This window comes from Astatotilapia calliptera, chromosome 4 (genome assembly GCF_900246225.1).
Source record: "Astatotilapia calliptera chromosome 4, fAstCal1.2, whole genome shotgun sequence".
NCBI classification, from domain to species: Eukaryota; Metazoa; Chordata; class Actinopteri; order Cichliformes; family Cichlidae; genus Astatotilapia; species Astatotilapia calliptera.
The window spans coordinates 13,188,249-13,206,237 of NC_039305.1; the positions used below are offsets into that span (position 1 = coordinate 13,188,249).

Below are 17,989 nucleotides of genomic sequence, written 5' to 3' on the forward strand. Positions count from 1 at the left end.
TCCAGGCATGTCTCTACCTGTTGCAGACGAAGCTGAGTGTCACTAAAAGTCAGTAACTTTGAGAGAGGTGAGGAATAACAAACTGCTAAGCTTTGAGATTGCAGTGTGATTTCCACTCCTAGAGAAAGAATAAAGGAAAAAAAAAGAGAACTTGACACATTTCTTTCTGAGAAACCGAGAAGGAAGTGAAAACAGCAGTTCAAGTCTTGCTACACCCTTATCTGCACTCTCAGCATCATGACAAGATGTCACGAAATGTGGACAAGAACACAATACTTTTCTTGATTAATCTGCGAAATTTTTAAAAGGAGCTCAATTTATGATTAATAAATGTAAACTACGATAGCTGAAATGCTTGGCCAGAAAGACTTGGACTTCATTTATCTGGGATTATAATAATGACCTGACCGCAAGACATGACAGACTTCCCCAACTAATCATAGCTCGCCATCGTGACGTTACGAAATCATGATGTGCGTCACATGATGTCACATGAAGACCAAGCCCAGTACCAAATAGAAAGTCAGTTGTAGTTGACCATAATAACAATGCAGGTAAATGACAATCCAAAACAAACCCCCCCCCCCTTGCCTTGACTAATTAGAAAGAAAAAAAAAAGTTTGTTCAGCACAGACTCTCATGAAACCATTGCAATATTAATGTGACAGGTCATAGTTTTAAATCTGCACACCCTTCATTTTCTCTCCTCTTTCAGTTGCGAGATCACTATCAACATCAGCGAAAACAGCCAACCAAGTGCTGCTGAGCTACCAAACAGACTTTCAACAACACCTCACTAGTGCTCTCTGCTCTAAACACATTTTCCATTTCAGCACCAACAACGCAGAGTGAACGATGGTCTGAGTGGAAAAGAGCGCTGCAACTGATGCAGAAAGAGAGCTAAAATATGATTATGGCGAGATGATGACGATTATCAAACCACGGGGGCATTAGTGCCAGGGAGGGTACACTGTACCAGAAGCCCCATTAGAGCGCTCAGCGCCACTCATTAGGGAACCATTAGTGACAACTACTTTAATTTCCCAGACCACCCACCGCTAAGTGGCAGAGACAAATGGACTCAAAAGGAATCGAATGGACCTCTCGCTCACCTCGCTGCCTCCAAAAAACAATGCAGCTGTGTGTGCCAGCCAGGTTCAGCCAAGGCTATGGAAGGAAAAGAGAGAGGGGGGCAAAGTGTGCAAGTTCCCAAGAACAATAAAGGAGCAGCAGCATATAACAGGATCAGCCACTGTTCTCTAACAGGATTATTAGTGACGCAAGGCAAAGTTCCTGATTAATGCTGCCAGGCTAACCAAGTCAAAGAGAAAAGATGAAAGAATGATGCTCAGCAACAAAGGCTTTCTGTCTCACACCAAAGGCTGCACACTGGCTCATTATGACTGCACATCATCAAACTGATGTAAAGGAATTACAGCCACAAATGTAATTTGCAACAGTTAGCAAGGCTTCTCTGGCATAATTTCAACTAAAGGTGGCCCATCCAAAGGCTGGAATGATGAAGTATGACTCATGTAAAGCTTGCTGGAGGAGTGCGCGGTCTGCTCTCACACCTGTTGCTGAGTATTCAGTGAAAAATGACACCGACGATATTTACTCTGACCGTGTTAGAGTCTGCATTAAGTCTACAGAGTGTTACTACTAAAGTGCTTGATAATGTTGACACCAGCACTGCTCAAAACTAAATGTGAAAATACAGCCAGCTCTTTGATTTAGTGTACAAATATGTGGTAATGTGCTGAATTTTGTAGACAAGGATCAGTCAATATGATATGGATAAACAAAAATAGACTTTAAAAAAAACCCAAATGATTGTGTATACATATTTTTTATTTGCTATATAAGGCTCAGAAAAGTGCCGCGCTTACACAAGCAGCAAAGCAACAATAGGAGAATAAACAATGTCAACAAGGCCAAGGACAGTTACAGTCCACTGAGATTTTCCATTTTCATACCGTCAAGTTATTATCTCTGATATATATATGTATATTTTAAAGGCCATGTGGTGCCATTTAAATTACTTTCACACGAAGTAAAACGTCTCTCCCTGAGTAGCTCACTCACCTACGCCGTCTTCCGACTTTAACACCATGATGTCTGTGCCTCAAGGTTTCGAGTCCGAAAAGTTTCTAGAAGATTTCCGAGAGTCAAACCTTTCGCCGAATACAATTAACGACAGCTTTATTGGCTTTTCAACTCTCAATTGGCGAGTTAAAAGTTACTCCGAGGATTGACTTCTAGCCTAAAACAAGACTGTTTCGGTCCACGACTCAAGGGAGTGGTTTGAAGTGACGGACTTTGACCAACCAGCTTTTGCTCCTGAGAGCGAGAAAGTAGCAAGAGGAGCAGGCTTGGCACAGAGGAGCGCTTCCGGTTGTGCCTTTCAAATTAAAACACGTTTTAAAGAATGTTTACAAAAAACTTTATTTGGATTACACAGTTACAAATTTTTGTTGTTTCGACTCTTTCTGTGATTTGGTATTCATAAAGGCACCATTAGCCAAACCAGTTATCTTCAGGACAGTACAAAAATTAATATAAATTCAAGAAAACACTACTCTTAAATTACAAGAACTTTATATTGATTTGAATATTGAGGTGTATAATGAGACTGACTCAAGACATTGTGGCACCCAAACAAGCATTCAACTGGCTAAATCCCCGTCATCCTCACATCCAAATAATTTCAAAGAATAACTGTCAGTTATTAGTTTGGAATTGCCCTGCAGCATTGCCACATAAACTTGGAGAGGTATACCAATTTACAGAGCTCAAAACTCCTGTTTGCATATGTGTTGGTGCTGGTATAATCAGACCATAACTTTCAGCACATAACTTTCTTCTTTTTTTTTTTTCAAATTAGGCTTATCCTGCAGGATCCTACAGGTTTATGTTTTATACAACAGTTTTGATTTGTGTCTTTACGATGCCAGTGAGTAGATGAGAAAAAATAAACAAATATATAAATATATACATGTGCATATAAATATATAATGTACATATTACATTTTTAAATGATTCAGTTCTTCAGCATAAACGACTTCCCGTTTGGATTACTGCATTGGTCTTTTTACTTGTTTTAACAAATTAGCTTTGCATAGTCTTCAGACTTAGTTTTAACCTTTAGGGCCCTACATGGTCAAGCTCCCCAGTATATATCTGACCTGCTGAAACCACATTCATCTTTCCAAGCTCTAAGGTCATCAGCTCAGAGACTGCTGGTGGCCCCACGCGCTGGATTTAAAACTCATGGAGATCGGGCCTTTCTAACCCTGAAGACTAGATTTCAACTAATTTATTGTTTTATGTTGTATTTTACTGTTTTACATTGTTATTTGCTGTATTTCCATTCTTTTTCATTTTCTTTCTCTTTATTGTGAAGCACTGTGTGATTTTTATGTGTGAAAAGTGCTATATAAATAAATTTTACTTACTTACAAAAAGTAAGGTAGGTGTCAGTAGTTCATATACTGGACTTTGTAATTGTAAGTGAGACTCTTATTTTGAAAGGAATTCGTTGCCTATCTCCGTCTCCTGATTATGCAAACTGATTAGAGCGCAGCGAACGTGCCCTATGACGCGTCTGCCCCACTGTGTTGCCACCCTGTTGCCTTCGGCTCTCTCCCACACACGCACACACACACATGTGTTGGGGTTTGAGTGGGGGCAGGGAGTGAGTTAGACTCACCGAGGCAGAGCAGTTTACTGCTGCTGATCTTGCTCTTTTTAAGGCTTTTGATTCACCACATCCGCCGAGAGTAGACGTGTGTGTGCAGTCAAACGTTTACCTCAGAAACAAATGTTAAACCGTTCTTTTAAAAAATAGCAACAACACCTGCACAGACAAACACTTGTGAACACCTGTTGGATATTCAAACTCGCTGCACAGCCTATTCTCACATGATATTATTGCAATAAATAAACAAATAAATCAAAATGTTTCAGTCTAGTGCTTTAATGGCTCTGGATTTATTTCCCACATTATCCTGTATAATCTTTTGTTGTTGTTGTTGTTGTTGGGGATGATTGAGTGATTCTGAAAAACAGCTGATTTTCATTGCACTCTTATGATTACACCACAACAATGCAGGGGCCTACCAGTAACGATGAAACAGGTTTGGCTACATCTTGGTGATACTCACCAGAATGTTTGTGCCTAATGCAGCTTTACAGTTTTGATGTCATGACCTTCACCTTTTCCCCCCGTGATCAAAGGCTGATCAAAGGTTTGTTGAAAGGTCGTTTTTTCCTAGTAGAGAGATATTTCTTGGCGGCATTTTTTAAGGAAACTATGAGGGATTTACAGCCCCCTGTTGAAAGTGAGTAAATTAGTCTTCTGTTTGTGTAACACCTGCACAGCCATACTGCTGTCAGATAGCAGAGGATTGAGCCTGTCCTTGCCTGTTGATGAATACCTGAGAGCCAAGAGGAATGCTCCACTCACAGCCAATGACAGAGGCCAGGTAAGGGGAGAAAACAGCTCATCTGTTTTGTTTATCTGACGTACGGTAGAAAAATGTGTATGAGCTGTCCAGCTGCATTTTAAAAAGATTCTGAGCACCGACCCAGGAATCAGGACACAGCTACTAAGAAGACTACGGTAAAGTGCTACAGTCTGCACTGAATCTTCATTTAGGGGGGATCTCAACTTCATTCTGTGACCCATGAATGCTTCAGCTGTGTCGCGCAAACTCAACAGCTGACAATGCAGCCTGTGTGTAGCGACCCCCGTACACACAAAGTTTCAACTCATTGTTAGAAGTGCATCCATTCCCCCAAGCAATGCTGTAAATCTGTGCTCAAGGACCCAGAACAAGAGCACACAGGCAGCTGCCTGACCTTTAAATGAAAAGATTATGAGATGACATAGACACATGAAGATTACAGTTATCCACAGCTTCCTGAACGAGCTAAAGTAGAACGGATCAGCAGATAAATGGAGGATTTATGCAAACTTTAAATCAAGACCAAAAAAAGAATAAAGACTGTGCTAAAAGGTGCAGCAGATTTTGAGTTTCAAAGGAAAAGAGAAATTCCTCAAATAGACAAAGGTCTGCTCGTCTTAGAATCTGTAGGACGTTAGTTCTTTTTTTCAGTTTTAAAATTAAAATACCATTACCGCAAAACCTTTAACTATGACCTATAAAAGTCTCAACTATGAGGTCAGCCACAACCAAATGGGGAAACTAGGTTTACCTGTGTAACGCAATATTATTTTCCAGTAAATGCAATAAGATTTATATGAATTGGTGTTGATGATATGACACATTTACTGAGGATATCTTTTTATTACAATTTTATTCATATATTATTTAGAGCATGTATGTATGAAGACCACAAGACAATATTAATTTGTCTTCATGTCAGTAAGTTTGTGTGAAGTTGTTGGCTTTGTCCAAGAAACTGCATGGTGTCTGTAACAGTGCTGCTACAGCAAAGGTAAACATTTACTTTAACACTGCTTAATTATTTATAACTTCTAGATATCCCACGCATGCGTTATTGCTGCAGGCATAAGATTACATTTTATGCAGCATTTTGCAAGATGTACATGCAGGACACATTATATATAAATCAGGCTGTGTTGGATTTGTAGCAAAGCTTTTTCTGACAGCTTTCTGGTATCACCCTCTAAGTCTACATAAGGTGACTGTAGCTCTCTAGCCTCTAGGAATGTTCTGACCTCACACAAGTCTGGCTCGTATTGTGAAATAGCTGTTGTTCAGTCTTACGGTGCTATGTTAAGAATGTGGATTTCAGGTGTGATTGCAAGTGCGAGTCTCAAAAAAGCTTGTGGTTTTAAAAGGTGCCCTCAGCTGAGTGTAATGAACACATGATTGAATGTTTTGACTTCGATCATTAGCACTCATTACTGATGTGCAGGTCACTACCAGGTTTTTAGTATTCAGCGACACCATATAAAGTTTCGTAAGTAGTGATTTCAAAATATGAATCAAGGTTGCAGGATGTGAAAGAAAACGATTGTCAAGATAATTCCAACAGAGGGGCGAATTTTATTTTATGTCTGACCGAGCTCCAAAACACTCCACTTCACAAAAACTACAATTTGCGACTCCCTGGAAGAGGCCCAAAACCAAAGTCCTAGTTTATAAGGCAGGCTTGCCATAAAAATATAGCCTCCTAATCCAAGAAACACTGATGCAATACGTTTTCAAACATCAAAAAAAGTCTTCAAAAACACAGAAGTTGGAAAGCAAAATAATGTTTTGCTTTTTGTGTTTCTGTGTGTGTATATATGTGTAAAATCGGTTGTGGGTGTGCCGGGGCTATTATAAGTGAAACCACAGAGTCAAAACAATATCCTGGCAGCTCCTGAACTAAAAATACATCTTTATTTTAGGCTTTAAATTGCCTGAATTAGATGGAAAATTGCTGTGTGAGAGAAAATAATCCCCATCATTAAGACAAAAGGTACCAAGAGTGACTCCTGCTGATCATTTGTATTAATTACAGCTGCAGGAGGGGAGAAAGAAACCCACAAAGGAAAATTTTAGAGAAATTTATCTTTACTATCAAACAGCAATGATTTCAACCAAAAGCATTTCAAAATTAACTACACTGCGTCATATTGAAGTTGGGTCACTGTACAGAGTCATGTTGCTTTTTTCTAACTTACAAAACATGCAAACAGGAGGTTTATTGAGAAACAGGAGGTTAATATCCACAGACGAGCTCGAAACAAGGCATGAAAAATGGTTCTGCCACCACGACAATTACAAACCTGCACGGCAAATATTCTTTGGCATTAGACATGGCTCTGCTGATCTGCTGCTCGACGCATGAGTCACTGCACAAGTTGACTTTGAAACCACTGCTTTCCTTTTACAGGTGCAATCACAGGTAATGAGACCTTTGGTTCTATGCACTCTGTAATTTTCTGGGTTAGACGGAATTCAGGACTGAACGATTAATTACTGACATGAGTCATGTGCAAAAAAAAAAAAAAAAAAAAAAGCAGAATACATCTAACTCTGGTGCTATTTTTCTGATGTTTGCATGTCAGAAAGAACTCTGTGGGCGGCCAATCAATTTGCAATTAAAATAGAGAACTCTACACAGCTTACAGCAGGACCCACCTACACGCAGTAATACTGCTGCCAGAAACTGTTTCAGGAGGAGCATGCAAAATTTCCAGAGCTTCTGATAAAACATGACAGTTGAGAACCTGTTTGCATAAGAAAACGTACTCATCTCATGCTAGTCGTGCAGCGTTCTGCACCGCACAAAGTTTTGACATTTACATGGTGACCCCAACAAGAGATGGCACACGGTGACAAAGCGACTGCTTATCTTTGCTGAAAAATTCATGAGTTTGACTAATAAGCACTCCAGAGAAATAACTAAATATACATTTTGCTCTTTATAAACAGGATTCTATCTGAGTCATAAAAACTAAAAGATCGAGGGCAGCAGGTGCATGCTGCTAAGCAGTTAGCGTTAAAGGTGAAAACTGACGGTCATGTCAGATATAGCCAAAATAGCACAATTATGAACATCAATTCTTTACTGTCCTATCCGTTGCTTGTTCTTTCCTAGAGCATTTATCAAGACATAAAAAATATCTTGAGACATATCCTCCCATAACACCAAAAGGAACCCACTTAGTTAGGTTTTGTGAGTCTCTCTATGTTTTCATACACTCTTCCCTGAAGGAACTTCCTGTCAGACTTCTCACTGTCAAACTCATTCAGCATAAACACTCACAGGACACTTTATTGGGTACTCTGTGCAACCCATGCTTTTGCTTCCAGAAATGCCTTATTTCTTTTTCACACAGATTTAACAAACACTGGAAACACTCCTCACAGATATTAATCCATATAGATATGATAGCATCACGCGGTTGCTGCACATTTGTCGGCTGAGAATATCCTGTCCACCACATCCTCCGGGTGCTCTATTAGACTGAGATCTGGTGACTGTGGATGCCATTTGAGTGCAGTGAACTGTACATGATGTGAATTTTGTGACATTGCGCGTTATCCTATTGGAAGCAGCCATCAGAAGGTGGGTACACTGGGGTCATAAAGGGATGGACATGGATGGACAGCATTACTTGTGTTTCTAGGCTGTGGTATTTAAAAGATGCTCAACTGGTACTAAGTCCTCCAACGCGTACCAAGAACATTTTGCACCATTACACTGCTGCCTGCCTGAAACAGGGCCTATATGCACCGAGTGGCTGCCATGTGATTGGCTGATTAGATATTTGTGTTAACAAACAGCTGAATAGATGTACCTAATGAAGTGGCTGATGACAGCATTTATAGCTCTAGCTCAAAAAGAGCTCAACCTGTAGTGGTTCTGGATGTTGTTCATTGTACCTTTTTTTTCCGTCAAAAAAACTATTGATTTTATCTGACTTGTGAAATATCTCATTATTTTAATAATCAATAATAAACTGATATAAAAGCTGTTAAAATAGATAACAGTACAGTGTAAGGCTCCCAAACCAAAAAAGGCTGGTAACTGCTGCCATCACTACAGTCTCATATATAACAAGCTGATAGGGCAAATATTCTCAAACACACGCTGTTGCTGACGGCCTTGTTGTGCTTTCGCACAGATCAGTGTGTCCTCAGCTGTCCCTGGAGCCCACGAGAGTAATTTCCGCGTCAGAGAGCCTCGGCAAATCCAGGGCACACCTGGCTCTCTGCACAGATGACTGATGGAGCTGTGCTGATATCACTCGGAGAAAATTTCTATCATGTCTTCTATAAACAACACAGTACTTGGGATCGCTGTCATTCTGTGGGCTATGATGATTATTTAAGCATGCCGACTCACAGTGACTGTCACTGTGAGCGTTTGGTTAACAATAACAATTACATTGTGAAAGGTGCAAAACAGTGTGCGTGTGACTCAGTAATTTAGATGCAAAAGGGAACTGAAGAAAATAAATGATAAAATAAAAGTCTGTATTTACTTTGGAGTCTGATATTACTACATGAGAACAGACTAAGAAGGAAGTAATTTCTTTTTACTTCTTCAAAAGACAAGACTAGTTTAATTTCAATATACATTCTCCTATTAAATAAAAGCATTAAGTATTATTAACATGTCTTATTAGAAAAATCTGATGTAAACAGTTATTGTGGGCAGAATACACTCATTAACCACTTTCTTAGATACACCTGTTAGATACACAGCCATTTGTCGAGTGGCAGTTCTCTGGGTCAAAATGCCTTGCTGATGTCAGAGGTCAGAGGAGAATGGACTGATTCAAGCCACAACAACAGAAGACCACACCAGGTGATATTCCTTTCAGTTAAAAAAAAAAGAAAACTGTGGCTACAATTTGCATGGGCAGCATGTTTGGAAAACAGAAGACTGGAAAAATGTTGCTTGGTCTAATGAGTCTCCATTTTCACTGCAACCTTTGAATGGTGCGGTCAGGAGTTAGAGTAAACAACATGAAAACATGGATCCATCCTGCCTTCTTTCAGGCAGGTAGTAGTAGCTCCATCAACCGGGGTTTAATGGTCCGGGAAATATTTTCTTGGCACACTTTGGACCACTTGGTACCAACAAAGCATCATCTAAACACCATCTACCTGAGTGTTGTTGCTGCTGACCGTGTCCATCCCTTTATGACCGCAGTGTACCATTTTCTGATGGCGGCTTCGTGTCACAAAACTCAAATCATCTTAAACATGACATTGAGTTCACTGTATTCAAATGAACTCCACAATCACCAGATCTCATTCCAATACAGCACCTTTGGGATGCAGTGGAATGGCAGATGCGCATCATGGATGTGCAGCTGATAAATCGACATCAACTTTGTGATGCCGTGATTTCAATGTGGACCAAAACTCTGAGGAATGTTCCAAGCAACTTGTTGAACTGTGAAGGTAAAAGGAGTGTAACCCAGTACTAGAAAGGTTTAACTGACAATGTGACCAGTGAGTCAGTAGATAAATTATAGTTTCTGTCAAGCAGTTTTTAAGAGCTTTATATGTTGTGTGTGCAAGAGAGTAAAGCCACCAGATAAAAGTACACCATTTCCTACTGAGATGTCATAACAGCGAAATGTGATGCAATTTGTACGCAAGTACAGAAATCAAATAATTCCCCAACTTATTTCAGGAGTGGTTTACAGTGATAGCTTAGATGACACAACGTGAACTTGCCTAACAACAGTTGGATGAGCCACACATGAGTCATTCGTGATTCACCATTAAAAGCAGAAATACCAACACTAACAGTATCAGCCAATGTCATTACATCACAAGTGGCCCAAACTCTTAACGGTTGCCATCACAACACAAACTTCGTTTTATTGCCGTTTAATCAAAAAACGTGACACAAGGCAGGCAGTTGGCAGCTTTGGTAATACGCTGCCCACAAATTGCAGGGAAGGCTGAATGTACAAATGCAAGCCAGTGTTTTATCTAAGTGACTAGAAACACCCAACATGCCATTCAGTTCTGTTGGCCTGACAAAAAATAAAATAAAATGAGCAAAAGTCTGCTGTCATCACATTTAGTACCAGAACAATCCAGATTACTTCCTCGTTGAATATCCAAATCGACAGGCAGAGCCCTGGTGCTGATGTGGATATTTTGAAATGACTGAGGCAGCAACGCTTCCACATGCTTCGCACAAAGTCAGCTGATTCACTGCCACCCAACAAAGCTTTTTAAGTCATGTCAACACGCAGTTTAAACACCCCCAATGGGAACCTGCACACCATCCTGCAGTGCAATGTCATCGCGGCGCTTAGCAACCAATCCAAAACAACAAACACGCGCACATCAGCTCCATCGCTGTCCAGATGGTGAGTAGCAAACTTCTAAAGAAACCAACATCTTAATCTGTGTCTCTCTGTGTGTAATTAAACCGAGAAACACAGAAAATTCATTTTACCCAGCTTTAGGAGGCGATCACCAGTAAGCACAACACTGCCAGTCCTCTTTGTTAAAGGACGGAAACACAAGTCTTTGGCAGAGCTGAGAAAGTCTGGCTCGCAAGCCGAGATTTCACATGTTGTCGGCCAACATAAGGATTTTATGTACATGTGTGAAAAAGGAATGTGAAGTCATCAAGAAGGAGGCAGCCCTGCTGCAGATTCGATCAGCTGAGTGAGTAATAACATTAGCTCACGCTCTATTAGAGTGCGTGCACGCACAGGGCAGAGGTTTAAGCTGTGCTAAATGAGAGCCTCCCTGAGCCTCGAGAAGCTCCTTCTATTTCTGTCCGACTGTTTGTTTTCATCTCTGGTTTAGTCATGTGTTCGTGCCAGTGGTCACAGAAGCACACATGACCACGCTCACAGGTTGAAAACACATTCAAAAAACAAATGCTCGTGATAGTTTCAACACTGTAGGTTTATAGTAATGATGCCAAAAGCCAGCAAAATGAAAAATGATCTTCCTGAAAACAACTTTTACTTTACCTGGAGCTTCCTCGAGTGGCTTCACAGCAGGGCACAAGAAGGTCTGAAAACTGGACACACATAGTTCACCGACTGTCCCCATAGCTCCGGCGTGTTAATCTCCGTATCTGAGTGTATGTCTCAGACTGCAGCTGTGTATCGTCCTGAGTTCCTCCCTCCTTATGACTGTGATGTGAAAGAAAAGTTGTGAAGATCCCAGTCTCCCCAGTGCACCTGTCACTCCTTGCTCCCAGCTGTTCCCTCCATGGAAGGATTCCAACTGTAAGATCCTGCACTGTGTCACTTTGCTTCACCTAATCCCCCCCCACCCCAAGTTGGATGACGCTCCTCGGCCAATGTCTTACACTAACCTACTTTCTCTTCCCCTTTGTTGAGAATGTGCAACTTGCTATCGGATGCTAAAATCACTTCTGCTTTCTCCCCCGTTCCCCTTTTCCGTTGGTATCTGAACCTCGCTCTTATCCTCCTCTGCTCCCTCTCTCTCCCTTTCTCTTTCTCTCCCACTAGCTACCTCACATACTAATTCTTGACAGGCTGCACACAAAATATATTAACGTATCTGCGACTGCTGCAGCAACCGCGTACGACTGGTCCAATCTGAAAAGTCGCTTGAAGAAGGGATGGAGTTCTGTTGTTTTCATGGAAATTATGGCAAAAATAAATAAATAGATGAAAGTCAGCAGTATGCTTTTTTTTTGTCCACTCCAGATTTTTATTTCCATCTCCACCCTCTGCTGCTTTTAGCTTTTAGTCACTCTTGGTTTTTGGCTTGAAAAGCATTTAAAAAAGAGACAAGATTTCATTGTTGCTTGGCAACAGGATAGAAGAAATAACTAGCTCCTGGGCCAAACACTGTGAGCCATTTGTTTTGATTAGATTATTCTCACACTCGGTGAGGGTTATTCGCAGTGACACGATCGCATTTTGGGGCTGTATAACGCACATGGGTTTCACAACAACAACAACAGCAACGAAAATGTGCTCGTCAACGATCTGTTTCAGATTCTCGCTTCCTCTCGTGGAACAAAATGCAAACGATTAGCTTCCCTCTTGAACTCGTGTCACCTGCCACTCTGCATTACCCCACTTGTCAGTCACTCCTTAATTACTCCTTCTCTGCGAGTCATTCATTAATCCTTCAACTCCGCCCGCTCTGTCAATCATGTTTCCATTGAAAAGCAATATAGGGGTGACTTGATAAGGAATGCAATAAAGTAAGACGTGCTTCGTGGTTATGGAAATCATTATGATCTAACAAGCACTGCCTAGTTCATTATCTGAGGGCACAGTGCTTCAACTTGACCTCTGTATGAACTGCAAAGTCAGTTCTGGGTACTTTAAATGCTGCAGCTGCACATCACCTAGACAGAACAGCTCTGTCACCAGAGGAACGGCACACAGTGAAGTCAGCACAAATCTTCCGCCTCTTTTTTTTTTCTTTTTCTAAATGCATATTCCTCCCCCCTCGCTCGACAGCACAACACAAACACACTGAAAATGTTTAAATCTGTGTATTCCACTGAACTTTTATGGAGCTATTCTAGTCCACAGAGCAAACTTTAAGTGCTCTAATGAAACTCATAAAAGCCAATTAGCCAAATCGACAACAGTTCATTTGAATTAATTATTTTTGCACTGCAGTTTATTATGGACTAACGAGGACGTCAAGTGCAACACGCAATTAAGCTGCAAATGCAGTCATTCAAAGAGAGATCCCCAAGATGCCCAAACTGTCACAGTTTAAATGCTAATACTGATTTGTTATATAACACACTTTAGATTGCTTTAGTCAAAAAGGCACATGGTAAGTCACTGATTGATTCCTCATGAACCCCAAATGGGAGAAAACATCTAATGACCCTCAAATATGTGAGTAAACTAAAAATCTACAGCAATGCATTGATTACAAAGTAAACTGCACTTTTTCTGCAATATGTAGGATGGCATCGCAAAAGAATTCCCTAAACAAATCAAAAGAGTTTAAATTATACAAATAATTTAATGCATCCATTCCTAAGTGATTAAACCACTAGGAGGCTAACGACTGTACTCTGTCACACCCGATCCAACCCCTACTTGTCTTATAGTGACGGTGCAAGAGTCTGGGTGTTGTCAAGGCTTAATTGCTTATTGTGTTCATCCAACAAAGTATGGATGCCACTTCTTGGCCTCATGCTCTCTGGGCTGTCATTTTTAGCTGAAGTCAATCAAAATAATACCAAATAAAACCAGATCTGGTGTCAGTCTCCACTTTATGTTGTGCTATTGAGCCAGTTCGTAACAGCTGAAGCAGTTTGCTTTGATATGTAAGTCTTGCCACGTACAGCATGAAGGCCTTTTGCGTTTAACTGGCCCCAGATGAACCACTTCCTTGAGCATGGCATGCCATCATGTGGACACTGCATGCAACAACAACTCTTATTTTCACCTCCCCAAGCAGGCTACAAGTCTTCTGGAGTTAGCAGACCCAGATTTAATCTAACTATGAAATCTATGTGGGCTGAGTGCGACAGTCATGAGTAAAAATTGCAATAAGAAAACCGATAACTTCCCCAGAAGATTACACGATTCTGATGTGAATCAGTCATCAGTAAACGAGTAGACAGCTACGGAGGTGAACGTGTTTTCTTTTTCGATACAATCATTTCCCAGGTGGAAGATAAAATCTACAGGAAGCTTCCTGATCTGTGTTGGTGGAACTCCTACATGGCAGCCTAATGATAGCATCACCTCTGGTGACTAATAACTGGCTGAGTGGGGGCAGAGCCAGTGTCTCTGCTGATACAACCAGAGTGAATATGAAGGCTAGAGCTTCTACACCTGAACAGGCTGAATGAGCTTCACAATATCTCCACAATAGCAACATGCAGCACTCGTTGCTCAGCTTTGAGCACTTCTCTTCATCTGCGTCTCTTTTTGATCGGTGCAAATGTAATCCCATTAAACAAACCATTAAATTCATTTCGCTTCTTATTTCTGGAGTTATTACACGATCAAGAAAGTAGAACAGCTGTAGCATCTTTGGTGTGATTTTTATGTAACTACTTATTTCTTGTTATTAAGAACAAGTTGTGTCTGCATAAGCCCGCTGAGAGTTTGCTGCTTCCGTGACAGTGTCAGTATGCTTTGAACATGAGAGGAGCTTAGAGCTGGAGTAAATGTGTCACATGGCTGAAGAGTGACAGTTTAAGGGAAAAAAATTACAAAGAGAAAACAAGAAAAAATACACACACACACACAGCATTAAGACCAGCAGAAGCATCTCTATTTCTCAGACGAAATCACTCAGATAAAGAGGAGAGGTCAAACTGACAGAGAGAAAGATGACACCCATAACCACAGAAACCACATATACCTGTCACCCTAGAGCACCAGCGCACCACACCTATGAGCAGTTGCACTGTTTCCTTTGTGCACATTTTATTATGCAAAGAGAAACCGAACTGCGCTGACAGGTGCAAGTAGATGGGAGGGGGTGCACACAAAAGAAAAAAAACATTTTGACACCCTGCAGCTCAAAGCCTTTTAAGTAAGTCTTGAAACCCAGCCACGCCTCGTGAATCCCCAGGTAGTTGATTTAGGGCGCCAGCACCTAGCAACATCACTGGAACACAGTTCAGAAACCTGTTTCAATGATAATCCTGCTGTAAATGTAAGAAGGCAGCTACGCAGGTGAAGCCACGACGCAATAAATTATACAAATGACATTAGAAATATAGGCAGCCTCCAGACGAATGTTGTGTTTTGTTATATAAGTCCAGACTAATAATAAACTGCAGTGGGGGGAAAAAAATTGTGCCAAAATAAAACGACATCTCCACTTTTACTTCCATCTGCTTCCCGTCTTCTTGCTCACAGAGGAGATGATATGCTTTGCACTTCTTCATTCAGATTCTCAAGCTGTCGATTTGACTAAGAAGGTGTCGGGGACAGCGAGAGTGTTATCTGAATGCGCTGGGTGCTTCAGCGTGTCTCTTTTCTTATGCCTCACACTTCAGCAGATAATTACATAATCACCAACTGATTCTTTCAGCTCCTTTGCAAATAGGAAGTCGCTGACGGCATATCATTATCCTGTTCTGGGGCTGACAGGAAAACACCCTGCACGGGCTACCCAAAGTCACCACCTATGGACTCTTTATAGCAATTGCTCCTTTGTTAGGAGCTGTGATACTTCCATTAGACTAAAACTTCCCCTCATTTTTGGAAAAGAGATGAGAAGCATCATCCCCCTCCTTCTCCCTTCAGCAGAGCATCAGTAGAATTTTTTGCAATGAGGCCATTGCTGGAGGTTCTATTTTGAGATGCATTAAGCTCACTAAAAAAAAAAAAAAAAAACTAAACTACTAAATAATTGAGACGAAGGCTCTATCATATTCTAAGCTGAGCCACCAGCTAGCTCATCCCGGTCTGACATCATCAGGGATGTCACCATACACTTGATGACATGATGCTGAATTTCCAGTAAATATGGCTCACATTTTTTTCAACACAAGTAGTTGTATAAGAAGGCATTCTGTAAAAAAAAGAAAAAAGAAAAGAAAAACTATGTCAGCCTCAAAATAGATCCCAGCCTGATATCCTATAAATAAATCAGTCCGGATCATGTAAACTCCCAAAAGAGCAGGAACTTTTCTGTTTCTCCCTGCTGTTGTTTTTGAGTGTAAAAATCCGATTTATTATTATTATTATTGTTTTCACAGCTGTCACCCTGCTGTCATAGCTGCAGTGAGATGCTAAATCATTAATTGCGTCGACCTTTTTATATGTGTGCATACCACAGAGACCACCTGTTTTAAAGCTGGCTTTAGATTGCATCCTTCTTCCTGTTCCTGTGTATGCGCTTAGACTACATAAACACGGGCAAGTGTAGGATGAAAACAACACGGCATACAGGCCTGCTGCGGACTAGGACTTACTTTGAAGTGTGACACGTTGTCATTTTTTAACACTTTCACCAAACAGACAGACAGTAGTGTGGACATAGCTCAGTGGGCTGCATTTTTTTTTTTTTTTAATCTCTTGGCACAGCAGGAACACGGACACGCTACGGCAGTGCTGAAAAGCATGCGCTCATGCAGTGTCAGGCTTTGGATCAAAGCGTCTGCTACATGCGTGAAACAGTGCGATGAGGACAAACCGTAATTCTCCCCCTCCATCCCGGTGGTGCTGATGCTGCTGCTGCTTCTGCGGCTGATGAAGGCGTCTCTGTCCGGGGATGTCTCTCTCGAAGCGCCCGCAGCAACTCCGTTACCTGCCGCCCTCCTTCCCTCCCTTTCTCGTCTCTTCTCTGGCTTCGCCTCACCTCCCAGCTCTCAACTTGAAAGCAGGCGTAAGCTTACTTTTTTTTTGTTTTCTTAGCTTGTTGCTTTTCTGTTTGTCCCTTTCTTTTTGCCGTTTCAGAGGTGTGTGCTGCCGATGCCTGGCTGCTCCGCTGTTATGTAGCTCTCCAGAAAAGCCGGTGCACATGCTGGCCCCTCCCATCCCAGATGTGATGTCACGCTCTAACTTAGCTTCAAGTTTACTAAATGTCCTGCTGCTAGGTTTTATAACTTGCTGCTTATTTGACGGGCCCTGTAACGTGTGCATACAACTATTCATATAATCCATTAAATACAACATCCAGTGAAAATATGAGAAAATTACTAAATGTAATGCGAGAAGCAAAACAGACTTAGGTGATCCTCTGTTTATTGGAGCGTTATTCAGTCTCTTTTAGCTCCCAGACGTAAATAAATCTTCCTTTTGAGCTAATGAATAGACTTCAGTTGCTCACCAGAGCAACTTCATCCCTGTTTTCCAAGAGAAAAACACAGATGGAGTAGAACAAACTCAGTGGCCGCTGCTAACGATAGTCCTTTGTGGCATAAAGTGAACACGGTGCAGAAGTGGCACCTGGTGTGGTCTTCTGCTGCTGTAGTCCATCTGCTAACACGCTCTACATGTTGTGCAATTAAAGATGCTCCTCTGGAGCTAATGAGTGGTTATTTGAATTACTGTTGCCTTCCTATCAGCTTGAAGCAGTCCTTTTCCTCTTACTTCTTCCACTCATAAATATTTGCTGTTTTTCTGACCGTTCTCTGTGAACCTTGGACCCCTGGTCTGACCCCAACATGCCATGTTCGAAATTACTTAAATCACATTTCAATAAGGAGAGAGCTAAACATGATTTACTGAGATAAAGAAATTAGCGTATTGGGCGATTAGACACCAAATGACCCATCATGGCAGAACAGAATCCCAGCAGTGATAGGATTTAAGACAGGACCTCCACAAATGGTGGTAAAGATGAAGACTGAGGCTTGAATAGAGCTGTGGCTGAGGTAACTGAAGTGGAGATGGGGAGGAGGTGGGTTGCATGAAAGAGAATCTGAAAGGGAGAATGGCAGGGAGCACAGATTTAAACCATGCAAAGCCGAGGCTTTTGGCTCAAAGAAGGCAGGCGAGAATTGATTGGACTAGAGTAATGATGTCAGAAATGAGATTGGAAAGCAGTAGTCCTGTAAACAACAGAAAAGCAGCTGAATAAACAGGAAAACAGACAGATGA

General features: G+C 41.2%; 1 protein-coding gene and 1 long non-coding RNA gene across 5 annotated transcripts in view; one reads left to right on the forward strand and one right to left on the reverse strand.

Annotated features, from left to right (window-relative positions):
- cyth1a (cytohesin 1a) overlaps positions 1-16,859 on the reverse strand; it is a 39,493-nt gene extending 22,634 nt beyond the window's left edge. The window contains exon 1 of one of the 4 annotated variants that reach the window (XM_026164878.1): positions 11,441-11,928. In XM_026164878.1, coding sequence (XP_026020663.1) covers positions 11,441-11,522 — 82 coding nt within the window. In that variant the 5' untranslated portion in view covers positions 11,523-11,928. Of the gene's footprint in view, positions 1-2,085; positions 2,376-11,440; positions 11,955-16,580 lie in introns of those variants that run through there. The other 3 variants (XM_026164877.1, XM_026164874.1, XM_026164875.1) reach the window with 3 other exon arrangements.
- On the forward strand, positions 10,288-12,007 carry LOC113020694 (uncharacterized). Its single transcript, XR_003272216.1, has 3 exons — positions 10,288-10,822; positions 10,916-11,126; positions 11,948-12,007. It is a non-coding gene; the product is annotated as an uncharacterized LOC113020694 (long non-coding RNA).
- Positions 16,860-17,989: the final 1,130 nt, after the last annotated feature.